The following is an 18,537-nucleotide window of genomic DNA, read 5'->3' as shown; positions in this document are numbered from 1 at the left end:
TCTAATCACTGACACAATTTTTTTGCACAATTGGTTATGTATTTTTTTTCTAAGGATGGAGCCAAAACTGCTAGGAACAGACATCCTGGAAGCAGCAAGACTATAAACATCACAAAGTGAGGAAGAGGAGGAAAGAACTTTTAGTTAACTTATAAGCATCTGTTTATGCTTAAGAGCAAGTGGCATGTTACACATTAAGGAAAAATTTCCACTGAAGAGGATTAAGGTTAAAAAAACTTTATAACTTAAATTAATAAGTGCCAAGTTATCTACAAAACTCATCTTAATGAAAAGCTAATTTTTCAGAAATTCCAAGTAATGAAACGTAAGTCTGCATGATTACTTGCTTTTAGTGTTTAATTAATATGAAACCAAAGAAGAGAAAGAGAGAAAAAAAAAAAAGACTGTTCTGCTTAGGAATTCAGAATTGGCTTCAGAAGGAATTGGAGTTCACCACAGAAAGAATGGAGAGGGAGGTAAATATAAATATATGATAATAGCTACAGTTATTGAATACTTAGCATATGTCAGCAACTCTCTAGCTACATTATTTAATATCTTACACAAGGGAGACAACGAAGAGCTCAATAGAAAAAAATAGGTTTAGAAGAATAGAGAAATAGGGGATTAAAGGAATATGAAATAAATTCTCACTGAATAGAGCAAAGAAAACAGCAAGGAAAAAGTGGCTCTGCATTTAGCTTTGATTATGCTTCCTAAATTTTAATGACTAAACAAATTGCCCAGTTATCTTGTTAAAATGAAATTCTATTTAGTAGGTCTGGAGAAAAACTTAGATTCTACATTTCTAACAAGATGCCAGGTGATGCATATGTTGCTAGTCCATAGTCCACACTTTCTACAGCAAGGCCCTAAATAATAGTTAACAAATGAATATTTTACCTTTATTTGGAAGCATTCAGTCTTATTTTCTTCTTGGCAACATGACTGAATAGCTGTTTCATAGCAAGCAGACATCGTCAGAATAGTGGGTCCATATAAGAATGGATGTTTTCTAGAAGTTTCATAAATATACCTATAATGTGACAAATATGAAGATGTGTAATTTGGAATTCAAAAATATGTGCTGATGCCGTTTCATAAAAACTTAGGATTCATTAATTTTGTTGACCTGAAAATTTTAGAACATTATGGTGAAAGAAAATTTTAGAACATTATGGTGAACATTATACTTAAACGCATCGAATGTTCACTGTGGACAGATCATGGTAAGGTTAGTCAGACTTTTGCCGAGTGCCCACAAAGTGACCTAGCTGTACCTTCTAAGCCAGTGGGGAAATAAACCAATACTCAAAACGTTTCATTCTTATATAAATAGTAGAAGATAGAAAGTTAAATGTCAAAACTGAAGTTTTGTAGATGCAGGATTGTACAGGAGGGAATTAAATTTAGAAGCCATTGGTGGGTGGAGAGGAGTCTCTCAAGATCAAGTTCTTTCTGAACTACAAAAGTTACTATGCTATCTTTTGATTAAGTCCAAAAATAGCTGACTTTTTCTCCAGCTTTGATATAAATTACTGTTTCCTTAATTGAGAATTAAGTAAAGTTCTTGATTTATAATTATGAGGCAAGTAGGTAGAAATCTATTTTTCCCTTGAATATTTATGGTTGTATGTATATAAGTTAAAATCAGCACATAAAATCACTCCTTAATTACTGACTTCATTGTAACTATTCAAGAAGAGGTTAGATTCACTGCCTGAGTATTGGTTAGACTTTTTAATCCCTGAATATTCAACCTAAATCTGATTCTATACTTCTCACCTATAGTAGATAGCACTACAGTAAATAGGTAGCTAAGTTCACATTTTGATTTCCACTTGGTTGCCCAAAACCCCATTCCTTAGTCCTTTCTCCCTAAGTGGCTGGGGCCACTTAATTTTTTCTTGAAGGCTCTGTAGTCTCTGAGACAATTTTGGCCTTCTATGGGTAAGTGGAAGGAATTTAAGTTATTTAGCACCAAGTCATCCTATCTGCTCATTCATGTCTGTTCTAGAGTTTCGTGTCTAAAATCTGAAATCAAATCTCCACCGTGCTCCTTGCACTCTAGATCCAGCAATCAGATATTGGCCTTATTTCCATTGTCTGAGACTGTATTGAGAAGATGGCCAGAACCTCATTCCTTAAGAACTGAGGCCTGGTATTTATTTCTCTTGTCATCTCTACCTTTTTAAGTATTGATTTCCTGCCTCTAAACCCTGACCACTTACTAGCAACCCACTCTCAACAGATAGACTTCTACACTAACTAGAAAAACAAAATATAAGAGTGCCTACCCATTTGCTGTAATGCTATCCACTCCAGATGAGAATTATAGAATCGGAGTTACTGAGTAGAAAGCTCATCTCTGTCTAATCTACAGTTTTTACTTACTCCTAGGTCCCCAGCGACTGACCATATTTCCATGCCTATCACACACCCTCTCTGCTATCCCTTGACGAACATCCTAAATACCAACACCCTGCCTGAGCTCTCTGTCCCTAGTCCTCTCTTTTTCTTATGCTTTGCCTACTTGACTATACCTTTCAAAGTAATTTGCTACTGGTCTGACCAATCTAATTCTTAAGGAGATGGGTCCTTTACAGGTACTAGTCATTTTTCATGTTTCATGGCACAGACATATCCATGCCCTTTTCAGTTCCTAAGACCATAATTGTGATTCTGAGGGAGAAAAAAATATATCTTAGCTCAAATCTTCACTTTAATTTCATATAATAAAGCATTCTATTTGTAAAAAAAAAAAAAAAAAAAAAAAGACCTGTCTTCAAAATTGGAAAATACTCTTCTTCAAAGACAACGGTAAGGAAAAATGACTTACCTCTCTTTCACTGACACTTGATTTTCTTTGTCTATCTCACAGACTGGCTCAGGATTTGGAATTTGGAATATATCACTGTGACTTGAATCACCTTTTTTGTATAATAGGAAGCACTTGTGTCTTGCTGTGTTGTTTGTATTGCAACAGTTGGAAAACACATGTTTATCAGCCATCCCTTGGTTATTACAAATATGCTCTAAGAAGTTAGTCATCTGTAGGAGGAAATAAGAACTTAAAGAGGACACTTGTGTGGTCTACATTCCTAACCACAGGAAAGGTAAGAGATTATTATTTTTAAAAAAGCAACTGAGTGTATAATATTACACCTTGAATCCAGTAGGCTTGGATGTAGCTCTTTTGAGCAAAAGCCTTTTAGATTTTTAAGTCTAAATTCTCGCATTCTAAACAATGACCAAATAGAATTTATCATTCTCTTCTTTCCCATGTAATTGCTTCATTTTCATATAGTTGATAGTTATTAATATAAACATAAGCCAGAATATACAGGGCCTAAAAAATCAAAGTATTTTTAATGAGAACTGTTAGGTAGCTAGTCAGACAGGAGTGACAGGGGAACAAAGGAATGGGGGCCTGGCCTAGGGACCACCCAGAGAACACTATTGGTAGTTAGAGAATCTCTCCTGCATCCCTGAGACAAAGGAAAGGAGGGTCATAGTCTTTGCTGGCCTAATCTGGCCACAGACACCTGTGCAGAAGGTCAATATAATACTATGGTTATGCCTGAAGTTCATGAATCTAATTATAACAGACTGAATTCTGGGTAAGCACATGCACACTAGGCAAAGTTACATAGCAACCAGGCGTCAGTCAAAATGACCTCACCTGCCAATCACCTAGGAACACCTTTAGAACCACCCATCACAGCCCCCTAATACAAGGCAGACCTCTCTCTTTCCCGGGGTTACAGCTCTCCATCCTCCCTGGCTGTAACTGGTACCTCCCTCAGGGGTACATAACCTCATTTCCATGTTGCTAGCCAGTTTTAGGCTTGACCTGTCTTCTACCTCATACTATGATTTTAATAAACAAATACTTCTCATACTCACTGGGTTGAAAATCATTTGTTCAGCAGTGAAAAGGCCCTAGAGGTGTGTTACAGGAACTCCAAATGCTCCAACAGTAACAGGACTAAGTACCAAGAAGTAGATGGTAGGGTGCTTTCCTTGCTTCCTAATTGTTTTCAGTTTGGTTTCTATGGGAACTTTTTTTAAGGATTGAACCCTGAAACAATGTGTATTCAGTGTCAAGTATTCAAATGGAAATGTGATAATTCAGTTAGTCTTCAAATATCTTTAGGTGGCAGTAAATGTGTAGAATGCTATAAACCTCAAATTGATATGGGCCATCACCTGCAAAATTCTTAATCTTTTTAGTAAACCTAGTTGTGTGGAGAAAGAAAAATAATCATAATCAGGCTTCCTCCCACACCCGTAGCTAACTTCCGAGCAGAAGAAAACTCAGCACTTCTCCTTGTAAGTAACCACGTGCCCGGTACGCATTTGCGGGCTCCCATCATCTGGCAGTGTGCCACTATTGTTTAACCTATGTATGAAATGCGCCACCGCCATGTGGGGTGCCCTTGCTGGAGAACTACCACCCTTGCTGGAATAAAAAGCTATGTCGCAGTTACCTACAGCTCCTCGCATTTTCTTCTAACTGCCCTAGTCATACCCCTTATCTCAGAACCCTGAAACTGTACCAACACACTAGTTAAGTCTTTTCTTTCCTCTTTTCTTTGGAGAAAGACCCTCTTCCTTGGACTTAGATAATTACCTTGAAACTGGGACTCAGGTCCTCTGGCTATTGATAAGGATCTTTGAAACTCAACATTCTCCTTGGCCCATTATAAGGCAGGAATGGCTTTAAGCCAAAACAGCACCTTTAGAGTCCAAGAAGGAAGAAAGGAGGAGACCTTTAACCCAAGGTTTCTTCTTTTTTTCCTTTTACAAAACATATTAACCAAGCTTGTTTTCCTTTACCTGTTTGATGGGCAAATTAATAATACAAACATAACTAGATATATGATTCAAATAACAAGTTTGTATCTTCTTTTGGTTCCTTGTCCAGGGACAGAGGCGGCATTTAGGCAGGAAACCCAAGACCCCATTCTGACTGAGACAGAGATGGAAAGAGCTCCATGAAAACCCCAATAGGCAGGGACTACAACCCTCCTCAGCAGGAAGCAGATGCAGAAGAGACCTCCTGTCTCTCTACATCCATACTAATAAAAAGGGGTTCATAGCTCTTAGGAAAAGGTTAGGAAGGAAAGTTAGAAAGGGGATTTTGGATGTGCCTGGAAAACACTGAGGCCATCCTGTTCTAGAAAAGGCCACCCACAATTAAGCAAGCCAGAAGGCATTTTGGGGCTAAAAGTAACTCATACAAGGAAACAAGTGAGCAGATAATTGGGTACTAGTTTCACCAGTCACTCGCACCTGCACAATGAAGACCCCAACGACCTATGATTCACCTGAGCCTCATTATACCATCATTAACCGACTGAATTCTGGAAATGAACATGTGCAGAAAGTAAATGATGATTGATGAGTCATTGAGTCCCATCCATTTTAATTATCCCTTAAGAAAGCCTTCCCCTCCAAGAAAAGTAACCACCCACAATAAGTAGGGATAAAAACCCCAAAGGCTTTGTTACCAGGCCCTTGAGTCACCCTTCTCTTGCTCGGGCCTTCTTCCATGTCTAGAACTGTTGTTTTACTCTACCTTCTAATAAAGCTATTCTTTTGCTGTTTTACTTACTCAATTTTGTTCGAGACGTCGAACTTAGACAATGTGTCAAGAGGGAAACGGAACTCCCGTCTCCAGTAACAAAATGACATGTTTTTAGATTTGGGGCGTAAGGGCATAAAACATTCATCTTTTGCAATGGAAATAAGAAATCACTATAGAATTAAGTGAGAATAGCCACTGGCAAAAGTACTTCATTTAAAACGTGTTTCAAATAAGACTGATGATTTTTCTGTCTACTTTGAGTCTGATAAAAGATAGGTAGGTTTTAGCTCCGAAGAAGATGAAGTAAAAATATCTATAAAGAAGAAACTTACTCATTTATATTTTGTTTTTCATGAGAATAATTGATCAAAATATATAGAGAGATGGATAGATGGTAAGAATATGTTAGTATTTTTCAAAAATTTACTAATCACAAGATAGACATACTTTATAATAGACAATCGTAATGCCCAAGATTATCTACTAACTGGAAAAAAGAGCCCATAATAATATGTGTGTCTTCTTTTTCATATTCTCTAAGAAACTTTTTTAAGTTAATATTCAATTTCCCAGGAATCTTTATACAAGGATGTCAGACAATAGTAATTTAGTGATGGAAGCAGAGCAACTAACTTAACAAACTGACATTCTAGGCCCTAATTAATTCTCTTGAGTGTTGGTTCATCTTCTAGAGATGAACTAATAAACTATAGGTTAATAAACCTACAAAGATTATGTCTTGAGTATGAATCATGTACATATGGTTGGCTTAGAATCCTCTTACTAATTATTCAACCAGCCCCCTCATAACAACACTTTTTGGTTACAATTTAGCCGAGAGAGAGACAGAGACACAGAGAGACAGAGAGACAGAGACAGAGAGACAGAGAGAGAGACAGAGAGAGACAGAACTTGATTTACCAACCAACTGATAAGAGCATTCTGAAGGTGACTCAAGTAGCTTGAAGCTCTTGCACTTCTCTGCAAAATTCAGCAACTCTTTAACTATGGTTTGTACTTCTTCAAAAGTCGATTTCTGAAGAAACTGAGCAACCATAATGCTAACACTGAAATAACAAAATTCTGTATGTTAAAGATAGAATTAAACTATTTTCCTTCATCATTCTTTGTTATATCACTGCCCCACTCCCCTCTCCATAAATTATTAATGCAAATTCAAATTTCAGACAGAAGAATATTTGTTATAAAACTCACATGTCTCTTAAGTTCTCCTCCAGATAATTCTGGCTATTAGTGTGCTGCATGGCTGAAAAAAAAGTGAGATTTTATGTGTATAAGAAGAAATTTTCCGAAATGAAATCCCCTTTTACAATTCTGAAACCTGTGTTGACCTACTCAGATCTATTTTTGGTTATCATAATAAAGTAGAACAAATTATCAGAATATATCCTCACTGGTATTTAAACTGAATTCTGTGAATGACTTACTTCTATTCAAATATATTGTGTAGTTAAAATATATCATTGAGTTACAAATAAGTTACATGTACTTGTGTTAACACTTCTGAATTAATTGAACTCGATGATTTGATTATTTAACTCTTTACTTTGTAGGCTACTAGCACACCCAAAAAATATTAAGGGAGAGTTTAGCTTTGGGAACAAAAGTGTAAACATTAACACTTTGTCAGGCATAATTTGGCAAAAGCAGTATCTCGCACATCTTGGACTTGCTCATCATCTTCATCTTCTTTAGCACCCCTACCCACAACACACACATATGCATGTTCTCTATTGAAAACAATGCTTTCTTACACTAACAGCTTCTAAAGGTCTTAGCTTCTATTTATTAAATAAAGAAACCACTATTATTCACTATATTAACATAAGAAAAGGCTTTAAAGACAGCTATTCTGGGTTCTCCTTCTAGATCTGGCCTTGGGAAGATAACTTAAGCTCTCAGAGTTTGTTTCTCTATAAAATGTAGAGAAACTTTGGGTGGTTGTCAGAATTAAATGAAATCATGTGTGTGAAGCATGGAGCACATTGCCTAGCTTTTAATAATGAAGCTCTAATATTATTCCTGCTACTGTAAGTACTGTTGCTTTATCTAAAGTCATTTATCCAATTTCACATACAAGTTTGACATGTATCATTCTCTCACCTAGAGTTGAAGTAAGGCTAAAATAAGATCTTCTTGTGGGCTGCCTCAATAAATTAACTCTCTTTCTGCATTCATTCCATAGGTTAATTTTTAGCACTTTTCAATGACCCTATTGACAGTGATGAGCACTGAGAAAGATGTCTTTCCATATGCATTTCAGAAGTCATCATTTCTTACTCTAGGCCCATGAGACCTATAGATTGTAAATAGGATTCCCTACCTGCATCTAGAAAACTGCTCTGAAGAGTCTGGCACTTAACGTAGCTGAAGAAAAGAAAAGTTATGAGTCTAATAGTCTTCATTGTTTCAGACGAACCACTATAGAAGATGTTCTATCATTCATGAGAATCGAAGAATCCTTTTATAGTCTTTTCAAGTAATTACAATTAATAATTAAACTTTTTCTGTGGATATTTTTTTTTCTAGGCCACTACGATCAAATTGAAGAAATTCATGACAATGAAAAAAATTGTTGATGGATAGCCATTCATTAATGAATACTAGATTTTAAAATGAGTCATGTCAATGTCCTTGTTTTTTCAAGATTACACCAGGTAGGCCTTGTAATAAAGTAATCAATAAACACTTTTGGTAAATATCTCATTTCCCAGAAATGCCTGTTGACATGTACAAAGTTCTAAAGTGGCAAAAGAGAAGACAAACACATACTATGGCAGATTCAAATAAATGATGTAGGCCCTGGTTCCACTGCTAGGCTCATTTTTAAGCCTCTGGAGAGAGTAGGGAACATAGGCCTCTGGAACGAACCTAAAGAAATGGGACCTAATTTATTGAATGCTTCCTGTGAGTCTGGTACTTTTTATGATGATGTAATAACAGTACTCTCATTCTTTGAATGAGGAATTAAGACTGAATCATACAATTTTTTCATGGACTCACAAGTAGAAATTCAGGTTTGTCTGACTTCAGAGTCCACAGCACCCAAAAGCTAGTATTAAAAGCTGAGGTCCCAACATTCCTCAGCTATTGTCTGCTTCACCTGTCATCCAGTTCTTGGGTCTAAGGCAGGAAACAGGTAATTGCTGATTAAATATAAACTCTAAGATAAATGTAAAGTCCAAGATTTTTGGAAATGGAAGATCACGGGTTACTACTTTAACTATTCCTGTCCTCAGTTTCCTCATTTATAGATGGAGGGTTTGAACCAGATAATTTCTAAGGCTGGCAGTCCATTGCCTGATTCTGCTACCCACATATTTTCATTTCTGGTCTCCTAGGCAAAGAAATATCACAAAAGAGATATATTTGCTAGAAAAACAACAAGACTGTTATTATTTAAATTTGGATGCATAGCTAATGGTAAAAAATATTGATGGCCATGTGTAATAGAAAGCCAGGATCAGCAAAGGGAAGACTATCTTTGGCAGGTTTTTTTTATGCTTTTTGGAGTCCTCTAAAACGTCTTAATGTTTAACATCTCTTCTGTTGTGCATCCTTAGAGCAATGGAACTATCTAAGCCTCCAGGAACTATTCAAAATGGACCTGTTATTCTATGGATGGTAAACCCTCTGGATGAGTGCTGCTAGACTGTCACTCATTGCAGACATTACTAACTGATCACTGTGCTCTTTCTGCCTGAACTGAGTGAGACTCGGCCTTAGAATCATTCACAGCACAATGCCATAGGACGGCCACTATTGACTGATTAGCATTTAAGGGAAAAAGATATTGTATGTGTGCTAAACCAATTCTTTTAAAAATTTTTTGGACAAAATTAACTTCCCATAAAAACTATCCTCCCAGAGTAAGAAATTCTTGAAAACATTAAAAAATGTTAAGTCCTCTGCTAGTGACGAACAGTGGACTTTCAGACTTTTAGTGGGGCTATTTAAGCAAAAGCAAGATAGTGGATTTTTTGATAGGACTCAATGACAGCACAGAATTTGTTCTCTAAGAGAATAAGGTCTTCACGCTGAACTTTAAGATAAAAAATAGGAGGTATATAAAACACACTGATGATTTTTTGATGATTTTAAATAAATATTTGCACAACAAAACTAATTCTTGTCCAAGTCATAAAAAAATAGAGTTCAAAGGAGTCTTTTAAAAATCAAGACTGGATCCCTAGATCTTACCAAAAACCTTGGTCGTGACTCTATCACTAGACAGTTCCTGCATCGAGTCTAGGTGTGTTCTATTTACCGGTCTGAGTTCTGTCTGAACAATACAGAGTAAGTGTGACTTGTCCTCATTCTAACCCTCTCTTGTCCAGGTAAAATATGTGTTTTGAATAAACCATTTCTCTTCCTCTTTGCATCACAATGGTTACCTCCTTTTTAACAAGAAGCCCCCCGGCAAAACCAAAAAAAAGTGGAACGCAAATTCCCCCGGGAAAAATGAAGCCTGTGATGGCAGCACGTTTCTGGGGCTCTGGTTTCATATCTGCTGCTCTTAGCACACAGTATTGGACACATAGCAGAATCCAGTATTAGGTACAAATTGAATTAGCTAACTGTGCAGTTTCACTTCTGTTAGATGAACTTATTACCTTTATTTAAGTAAAACATTCTTCCTTGTTTAGTAAATGAGAGTGTTTGGAAAAATGATATAAGGACAAAATAGCTTCATGAATTCAATTGCTATTATCTGCCGGCCACTGTATTAGATACTTTACAACATAGTAAATTAAAATATTTCCCTAGAGCCTTTGTGACATGAAAATTATTCTTCCACCCTAAACAAAGAGATGGAGATGTAGGAAACTGGTCTGGGGTCATACAGCAAGTTACTGGCAGAAGGAATTTGAAAAACTCCACCCCCATCTCACCTTGCACTTTCAGCTCATACTAAGTGCCTGTGCAATGTGCACTCACAGCAGAGGCCTTTTTCCATCTCTGTATCTATGATATGTGATTGTTCGCTTACTATCCTTGCCCCCCGCCCAGCAAGACATAAGAACCACATCTAATTGGCTCACCAATTTGTATCCACAATGTCCGACACACAGTAGCCATCTAATTAATATTTATTGAATAAATGAATAAGAATCCTAAAGATTATGCTCTAAATGCTAGACCAAAAGAACTCTGTGAATATTCTCTAGCATTATCTATTAAATGACCATCATCTTCAATTTCAAACTTTGAAATCCTAAAAACCTTAAAGTTTTAGAGAACGGTAATGATGCTCAGGCCACAAGCACATGGCCAACCTTTATTTCCTGGCTTCCCAGGTTCTACCACTCCCTCTCCTTAGACATCACTGCTAAGCATTTACAGCTCCAACATAATTTTGGCTTGGAAGGGAGGCAGAGAAGAATCACTGTCGCTCTTTGCCCTCTCTAAATAACACATTTTACAAGGTATAAAACATGGCTATACCTGAGAGGTAATGTGTATTGGGGCTAAGAATATTGCTCTGAAATTAGAGGACTCAAACCTGGTTCTGCCCATTACTAGTCATGACAATGAACAAATTAGTTTATCTCCCCAAGTCTCAGATTCCCTATTTGTAAAATGGGAATAGAAATAATGTCTACTTCATATAGTTCTTAGAATTAAATGAGATAATGCATGAAAAGTAGCTAGGACAGTGTTTGTTAACATTGAAGACATTCAGCGCCAGCTAGAAACAGTAGTAGTAATAGTAGTAGCAGCGTCAGCAGCAATGCTGCATGGCCTCAACTCCCCACTTCCTTCCCAGTAGCAGCAAGAATGGGCATCTGTGATAATTTTGCCCACACAATTGCTCTTCGAGTCTTGTCTTCTACATGGTAGATTTAGCCGGTGAACCAAAGATGCAGGTAGAATGAATGAATTGTGATTGTTTAATTTTGTTATCAAGTTGACACATGACATCAGTCTTTGAGAAATAGCTTTATAATTTTGTTGTTTATTGCTTGCTGCAATAACATGATTTCAGGTAAAAGTTCCAGAGAATCTTTTTACTGTGTTCGTCAAAGAAAATGAAATTCACCACAGGACGGATGGAAGCAGATAAGATGGCCTTCCTCTCTTTTCTCCACAACCTGGAAAGAAAAAATATTATCTTCTGCAGCAAAAGAATATGAAATATTATAACTTTGGTGATGAAAAGTCACGTCTATAAAAAATTATCAATGGTAATTATGTTTTGCCTCTTGTAGTTCCAAATCTACTCTTTATGATGGTCCAGGTCTCTCTTCCCAGACATTGAACATCATCACTATATCTATGCAACATTTTGTTCCTAAAGTTTGTGTGTGAGTCTTACATAAACTGCAGAGGAGAAGGCATCCTTTATATATTTGAAATCACAAACATATCGCTTTTTGTTTATGTAAATACTGCAGCCAGACTCTTGGAACAGATCCACTGAGGCCTGTCTGCCATCCTAACCGGCTCCTCTCTGTCAACCTTTAGGTTTTTGATTGCTTCCGCTTTCTGGTCCACATGGCTGAGTGCAACAGCAGAAAGGCAGAGGAGTGGCTGCTTTTTGGCTACTTAGGATACTGCTTGAACAGTAAGAAGTGTCAGCATAAATGCAGCAGGACTAGCCTATAAGGAGTGGAAGATACCCAGGACCAATATTGGGGTCTGTTAGGTACAAGACATGTGGATTGAACCAGAAACAGACAGACATTGAAGCATGAGAGGGGAAAAGCCAGGGCAACCCAATAAGCTACAAATACATTTGGCATTTGATCAGGATAGAAAATATTACCTTTGCTGGTTTTTAATTTATATTTCTCAGGAAGCCCAGCTTTTGGCTGCCAATTTTGGACCCTGAGAGAGAGAAAATATAATGAATGAATGAATGAATGAATGAATGAATGAAACATATAGGCAGAAAAAATTAAGACATTATTTAAATTTAGAGAAGTATGTTGCCTTGAATTTTGGAAAAAATTAAACTACTCACATATTGTCAGGGAGACTGTGAATACTCTTCTTCAAGTGAATTTGAGTTCAGACCCCCCAGCTTTCTATGAACTGCAAGTGAATTTATCTCTTCTTTTACATGGCCTCAAGGTATGCATGCACTCAGGTAAATGCTAGGTATTGATTAATACTCTCTAATTACATTGAACATATTTTTAATAAACTAATAATATGAACCCCCAAAATTCTCACAGACTAAGCACTCTCTTGGAAAGTATAGAAGGTGCTCAACATAATGAAAGCCATGTGTGAGAGTGTATGCCTGTGCGTGTGCATGAAGTGTGCGAGTGCGTGCGCACGGATTGTGAGTCTGGAGTGGAGTGGGTGTCACTAGGAAAGAAACTGTGAAAGAAAGTTTAAAGAGAGTGAAGAGGTACTTCCCACCCAATCACCCATGGAGGCTGACATTCAGAGGTCCCTGAGGATCCTGGAAGACAGGGTGAGTCCGTCACAGACACCAGTCACTAAAGTGAGAACAAGCAGGGGCACATCTCCTTTCTCTTCCCCTGCTACCCTTACCTTACCTCCCACTTCCTCACATCATGCACGTGTATTCTCAAGTGAGGGATGTTAGGATAAGGCCCAGGAACATGGGATAGCCACCCCCCGAAAGACCTCACATTCTAACACCCTTCTTTCTCCTCTCTCTTTGAAACTGATTAATTTCCTTTGCAAGTCAGTGTGACTATTTGTTTTATTAAGGTGATGGGTAATTCAAAACAGAAAAGTAAGGACTAATGGCATAATACAAGATTAATGATCACCAGCCTCATTTACAGATAGCGAACTGCAGTTCAGCTTAAGTTACAGGGCCAAGACTGGTGGCATCAGAACTCAAGTTTTCCTAATAGCTTTTGTTACACCATGTTGTCACCAAGGAAACAGTGACAAAATACTATCAGAGATGCTGCATATTAGCTGCGCAGCAATTGTGCTCTCGAACGTAGGCCTCAGACATTGTGGGGAGGAAACAGGGCCCTGTGGGGAATTTTGTTTTATTTTATTTGACCAGAAATACCAGTTGAATTTTAGTAGAAAATAAAAGTAACTACCTCTTCATTCCAGCAGGCTTCAGGCCTCTCCGCTTTGCAGCACCTGTCTACTGCGTTAGCGGAATCTGTCAACAATGACCACAGCTCCTCATTTGTAAGTTCAGGCTTCAGCTTTACTAAGTTGACAAGAAACCTGTGACCCAAAAATGTCAAACAGAATTAATTAAAGATTTCTTTCTTAAGCTCCTCTTCTCCAAAATGCTTATCGTTTCACATGTCTTGGGTGTCTCAATTGGGGTGAGTATAAAAGTTAAAATATTCTACTTTTGAAAGGGTCTCCTGAAACTCTCTTGTTAAACTTATGGGTTGGATTCCATGGTAACGTTCTTTATAGAGTTATATAACTATAGACAAAATGGTATAAAGATGTGAACAGATATTAAGTCTTCATTATGCACAGTATTGTAGAATATGTGACTATATTCAATCTTTCTGAAAAATTAATTTCCCAGACAAGATCCATTCCCTCTTCCTCAGTAGCCTAATGGTGTTTCCACCCTACTTGAACAGACACTGACTGCACGTAAAAAATCGGTCTTATTTCTTGGCATTTATAGCTTTGCTGAAGAAAACGAAAATAAATTACTGTCTCTTTTGGGCCTCTCCTATTTTTCCAACATTAAGCAAGATTCTCGGGGCAAACATCTAGAACCTTCTCTCTAGGAAATCTGATTCGTTATAAACCAACCTATGAGCCTTTTTGCTCAGTGCCCTAACTCACCTTTCCAAATTACAGTCTATTAGACACTCCAAGTCTCTAGCAAAGGAAAAGACTAGCTAGGTTTTGATATATAAACATGGCAATCAATATGCCCTGGCATTTGTCTGCGACATTTTTCTGGGTTGGATAGATGGGATGATTTGATGGAATGGGATTGTAACACCAAGATCACATATGCATTGCAATGAAACTTTTCATTAATGCATGTGTGTCTTCAGACTGAGGAAAAGATGAATGGAAGAGAATATTAGTACCTGTCTTTCTTTCTCTGGAGCTCTTCATTATGAGCCTGACACAAGTCTGTGTGAAAGGTAAATAAACCCTGAGAAGCAGATAGAGGCACATATGTTTCATCTGCTTCCAAGGCATCAAAGCAGGACCTTCTGAAGGCAAAGTTGGTTTTACAACAGTGGTCCACAGCAGGATTGATGGTTCGATTTTCATTTACTCCACATATCTCTCCAAGAACTAAATCCACCTGTACCAATGAAAGTTGGAACTCAGATATGACATTCAAACTTAAGTGGAGCTTTGAAATATGGTTAGATGAATAGTTAGATTGTTCTAAGATTGCTGTTAACTTTACTAAGAAAAACCCATGCACTCATAACACAACACTATGTACAAAGAAAAGTAGAGACTGGGTTCGTAAGTGGCATTATGTATTAAAAAATTTCAAGTCATAGCAATATAAATGCCTTTAGAGTAATTTCTTGTTAGCATATATACAAATTTGTACTTGTGAGCTGCAACCAGACAACTAAAAGTGGTAGCTAAACACTGTGGCCCTTAGATTTATTGTCCTCCTGAGATGTCCCCCAGGGTACTGCCCATTCTGGCCTTAAAGAAAGACACCCAATCTGTGATTAGGTAAGAAGCAGAAATTCTCTCACTGAGCTGGTGGGGTAAAAGGGAGAATTCGTAACATTGCTTAAAATTATAATGTTTTCTGTATCATTCTGAAACAATATTGTGATTCCTAAGGCATTTGCCCTTACAAATTACTTCAACTATAGATAAGTAAAAAGATGATTTAAAGAACCCCCAATAAATATTTAAGACATTCCCATTTGCTTCTTAGGATTTTGATGCAGCGAGCCAAAAAGGAACTTGACATTCCTTGCTTAACAATTTCAAAAACAATAAAGAGAGGAAGATAGAGAATCACTATAAATCAATGAGGGCAGATATCTTTTATTTATTTATTTATTTCAGGAATAGTTAGGTACATGGGCCATGCTCACCAAATTATCAACACAGGCAAACTCTTCACTCAGTGTGCAGCAGGTGGTCAAAGCTGTCACCATTTCCTCGCCAATAAAGGTCAGTTCCTCGGTGGAGAGCTGAGGGGCTATCTTGGTGAGTTTGATAAGGTAGCTGAAAGGACATTTGTCTGTTTGGTTCTGAGTGAAAGCAGATACCCATTTTCCCCTGTTTACCTACTTGAAACTCTGACCCTTCAAGGCTATGGAAGATCAATGTAAGGGCAACGTGAACCTCAGCTCTCTAGTGGAAAGGTAGAGAATTGTGTCTTCACACCCTGTTTTCCTACACCCTCCCTCCTAAATCTCGGTATTTTGACTTCCTTTTAATTTCATGGTAATCTCAGAAACTCTTAGATCTGCCTGTCCTATTTTCCCTGTGAGATTAGGAGCTCCTTGGCAGCAAATACCTTGACTAGTATGTAAAATCCTACTTGAAATCCCTTGCATAGTTAATAAATATTTTAAAGGGAGAATTAAATAAATGCATATTGCAAAAAAGGATAAATCTGAAATGAAAGAACGTAAGATCTCTAGCGGGCTAAGTTTGACTTCTCAGCTAACAACTCCATTACAAAAAAAGTGAAATCATATTTTTTTAAACCATGTTTTGTTTTGATTGGAAGATATTTGGTTTCAACACACTACATTTAATTCAGAAAATTCAGAATAAATTGCATAATGTTCATGAATGTTCACAAGAGTCCTAAAAATAAATATTAAATGTTAAGCAAATCCAGAATTATTTCTATAAACTTAATAAAATGGGCTTTAATCCTGAGCAAACCATGTTTTCCTTGAGAATTGTAACAACTTGAAGTTTACTCCATCCCACCCTCCTTCCTCAAATGAAACAGAATCCAGAGATTCTGGGTTGGGAGTGAAAAAGCCAAGTCCAAACAAAAACTAAAGCATTAGAGTCAGCTTGTCCAGAATCCTGTATTTTTAAAAGATTTCTAGCCTTATTCCTGATAAAGCCTTAATTTGACAACTCAGTGTGCATTCTTGACTTTTGTGGTTTTATTCTTTGCAGAGTTTATGAATTCTGGAAGTTTATGAATGTCATAACTGGAAGACTGAACTAAAATTTTGACTCTTTGTAGCTCTCATTATTTTATCCTGGTCACAAATGCTAACCTACTTGGGCAAACAACTTACTGATATTTCAAGTCATCCTTCCCCAAATTCCGGAAATGATCACATTCCCGTTGTACTATCCTGAGGCTTTTCTCAGTTGTCTCATTGAATTTGTTTTCCTGAAAATAAGAACAATCATGTTTATGAACATTTTATCTAAAATTTAATCATAAGCTTCATATCAACTTGTTAAATAGCTTTTATATTTATATAATATTTTCAAACTATCATTACCATACATTACTCACTAAATTGAGGGTAGTTTTTTATATGTGTGTGTAGAATTTGAATCTTATCAATTATAGTTATAAATAGATATGTTTTTTGCTTAAATTTGGAAGTCCAAATTTTTCATTATTATTTTGTACTTTTTTCGGTAGCACTTTCCACTTTACAAAGTATAATCAAATCTTGTGGTGACAATGATCATATTTGATTCTCACTTTGAAGTGACCAGAGTAGTTGTTATCTCTGTTTTTACATACAGGAAACTGGCCTTATGAAGTCAAGTGACTTTTCTGGAATGTCTCAGCTAGTAAATATTGCTACAGAATATTTTTAACCACATTTATCTTTATTTTATTCTTTAGTTTTCATTATTTAGAATTGGAACTTAAATCTCTAATAATTATCTTCAAATATTTGACACAAATATTTGACACAAAATTGGACACTCAGTAAGTGTCCAATTTTCCACACAAAATTGGACACTTACTGAGTGAACACCTAAGAGAAAACTACACACAAGTGGATGAATGCCATGGGACAAATTGTGTTGCCATGTAAAAAAAATTTTTCTATCAGTATGATTTATTTAAGGATCAGTAAAAGGTCTTCTTACTTCATTGCTCAAATATAAATGTGTGTCAACTGGTTTTTATGGTAAATGGAAGAAAATTTTAAAACAAAAGCAGCACATATCAAATGAATGAGAAATAAATCAGAAAGGTCAAATGATTTCTATAACACATAAGGAGTATATATGAATTGATATTAAAAATACTAATTTCAACAAGAAAATGGGTAATAGACATGAAAAATTTGTTCTTAGAAAATTTATAACTACTGGAGCTAAAATTATATGGGAAAAACTTAATTTCACTTAAAAATCAAATAAATGTTTGCTTAAAACACAATCACTGTATTTTACATATAAAACTAGCAAAGTTAACCTCCACGTACAATGTTGGTAAGGATGGGGGTGAAATGAGCATTTTCAAGCACTGCTATAGCACTCTATACTGGCAAAAACTCTCTAGAAAGTAAATTAGCCATTTCTATCAAATGTTTTTTTATACAGTCAATATATTTTGACCTTATATTTTCCCTTCTGATAATCTACCTTAAGAAAATAATCATTCATATTAATAAAGATGAATAGAAAGAGATACTTACTTCAGGGTCGCTTATAAAATTAAAAACAACCTAACGAAATATCTAAAAAGCCCTACACGTAGTAAGAAAGCAGTTAAATTATTATGATAGAATACCATCATTTAAAATAAAGTACATTTTGAAGGGTTTAATGACATAAAAAATTTTCTATGATACTAAATAAAAACAGATCCAAAAATTTCTTAAGTATTATTTCAATCTTACTTTTAAACACACACACAAATATATGCATATTTGCATAAAAAGATGAAAGAAAATGTTAATTACAGCTATTTCCCTATGACAAAATCAGAAAGTTTTTATTTTTATTTTTTGTAATTTTTGGTACTTTTCTAATCATCTTTAATAATCAGTTATTATTTTTATAATCATAAA

The 18,537-nt window shown here is 36.2% G+C and overlaps 2 protein-coding genes across 2 annotated transcripts in view; both read right to left on the bottom strand.

The window, feature by feature from the left end:
* LOC105292412 (alpha-fetoprotein-like) overlaps positions 1-8,016 on the bottom strand; it is a 43,858-nt gene extending 35,842 nt beyond the window's left edge. The window contains exons 1-5 of the mRNA XM_011360620.1: positions 7,935-8,016; positions 6,806-6,857; positions 6,516-6,657; positions 2,840-3,051; positions 904-1,036 (exon numbers count right to left, since the gene is read on the bottom strand). Of these exons, the coding sequence (XP_011358922.1) occupies positions 904-1,036; positions 2,840-3,051; positions 6,516-6,657; positions 6,806-6,857; positions 7,935-8,016 (621 nt within the window). The remainder of the gene's footprint in view (positions 1-903; positions 1,037-2,839; positions 3,052-6,515; positions 6,658-6,805; positions 6,858-7,934) is intronic.
* A 3,531-nt stretch (positions 8,017-11,547) lies between these two features.
* The window catches only part of AFM (afamin), a 19,539-nt gene continuing 12,549 nt past the window's right edge, over positions 11,548-18,537 (bottom strand). The window contains exons 10-16 of the mRNA XM_023530852.1: positions 18,163-18,172; positions 16,789-16,886; positions 15,613-15,745; positions 14,623-14,846; positions 13,648-13,780; positions 12,378-12,439; positions 11,548-11,703 (exon numbers count right to left, since the gene is read on the bottom strand). Of these exons, the coding sequence (XP_023386620.1) occupies positions 12,404-12,439; positions 13,648-13,780; positions 14,623-14,846; positions 15,613-15,745; positions 16,789-16,886; positions 18,163-18,172 (634 nt within the window). The 3' untranslated portion in view covers positions 11,548-11,703; positions 12,378-12,403. The remainder of the gene's footprint in view (positions 11,704-12,377; positions 12,440-13,647; positions 13,781-14,622; positions 14,847-15,612; positions 15,746-16,788; positions 16,887-18,162; positions 18,173-18,537) is intronic.

The sequence above is a fragment of the Pteropus vampyrus genome, unplaced genomic scaffold, assembly GCF_000151845.1.
Source record: "Pteropus vampyrus isolate Shadow unplaced genomic scaffold, Pvam_2.0 Scaffold56, whole genome shotgun sequence".
Lineage (NCBI taxonomy): Eukaryota > Metazoa > Chordata > Mammalia > Chiroptera > Pteropodidae > Pteropus > Pteropus vampyrus.
The sequence above is the reverse complement of the archived record's forward strand: the minus strand, read 5'-3'. Positions and strand labels throughout refer to the sequence as shown.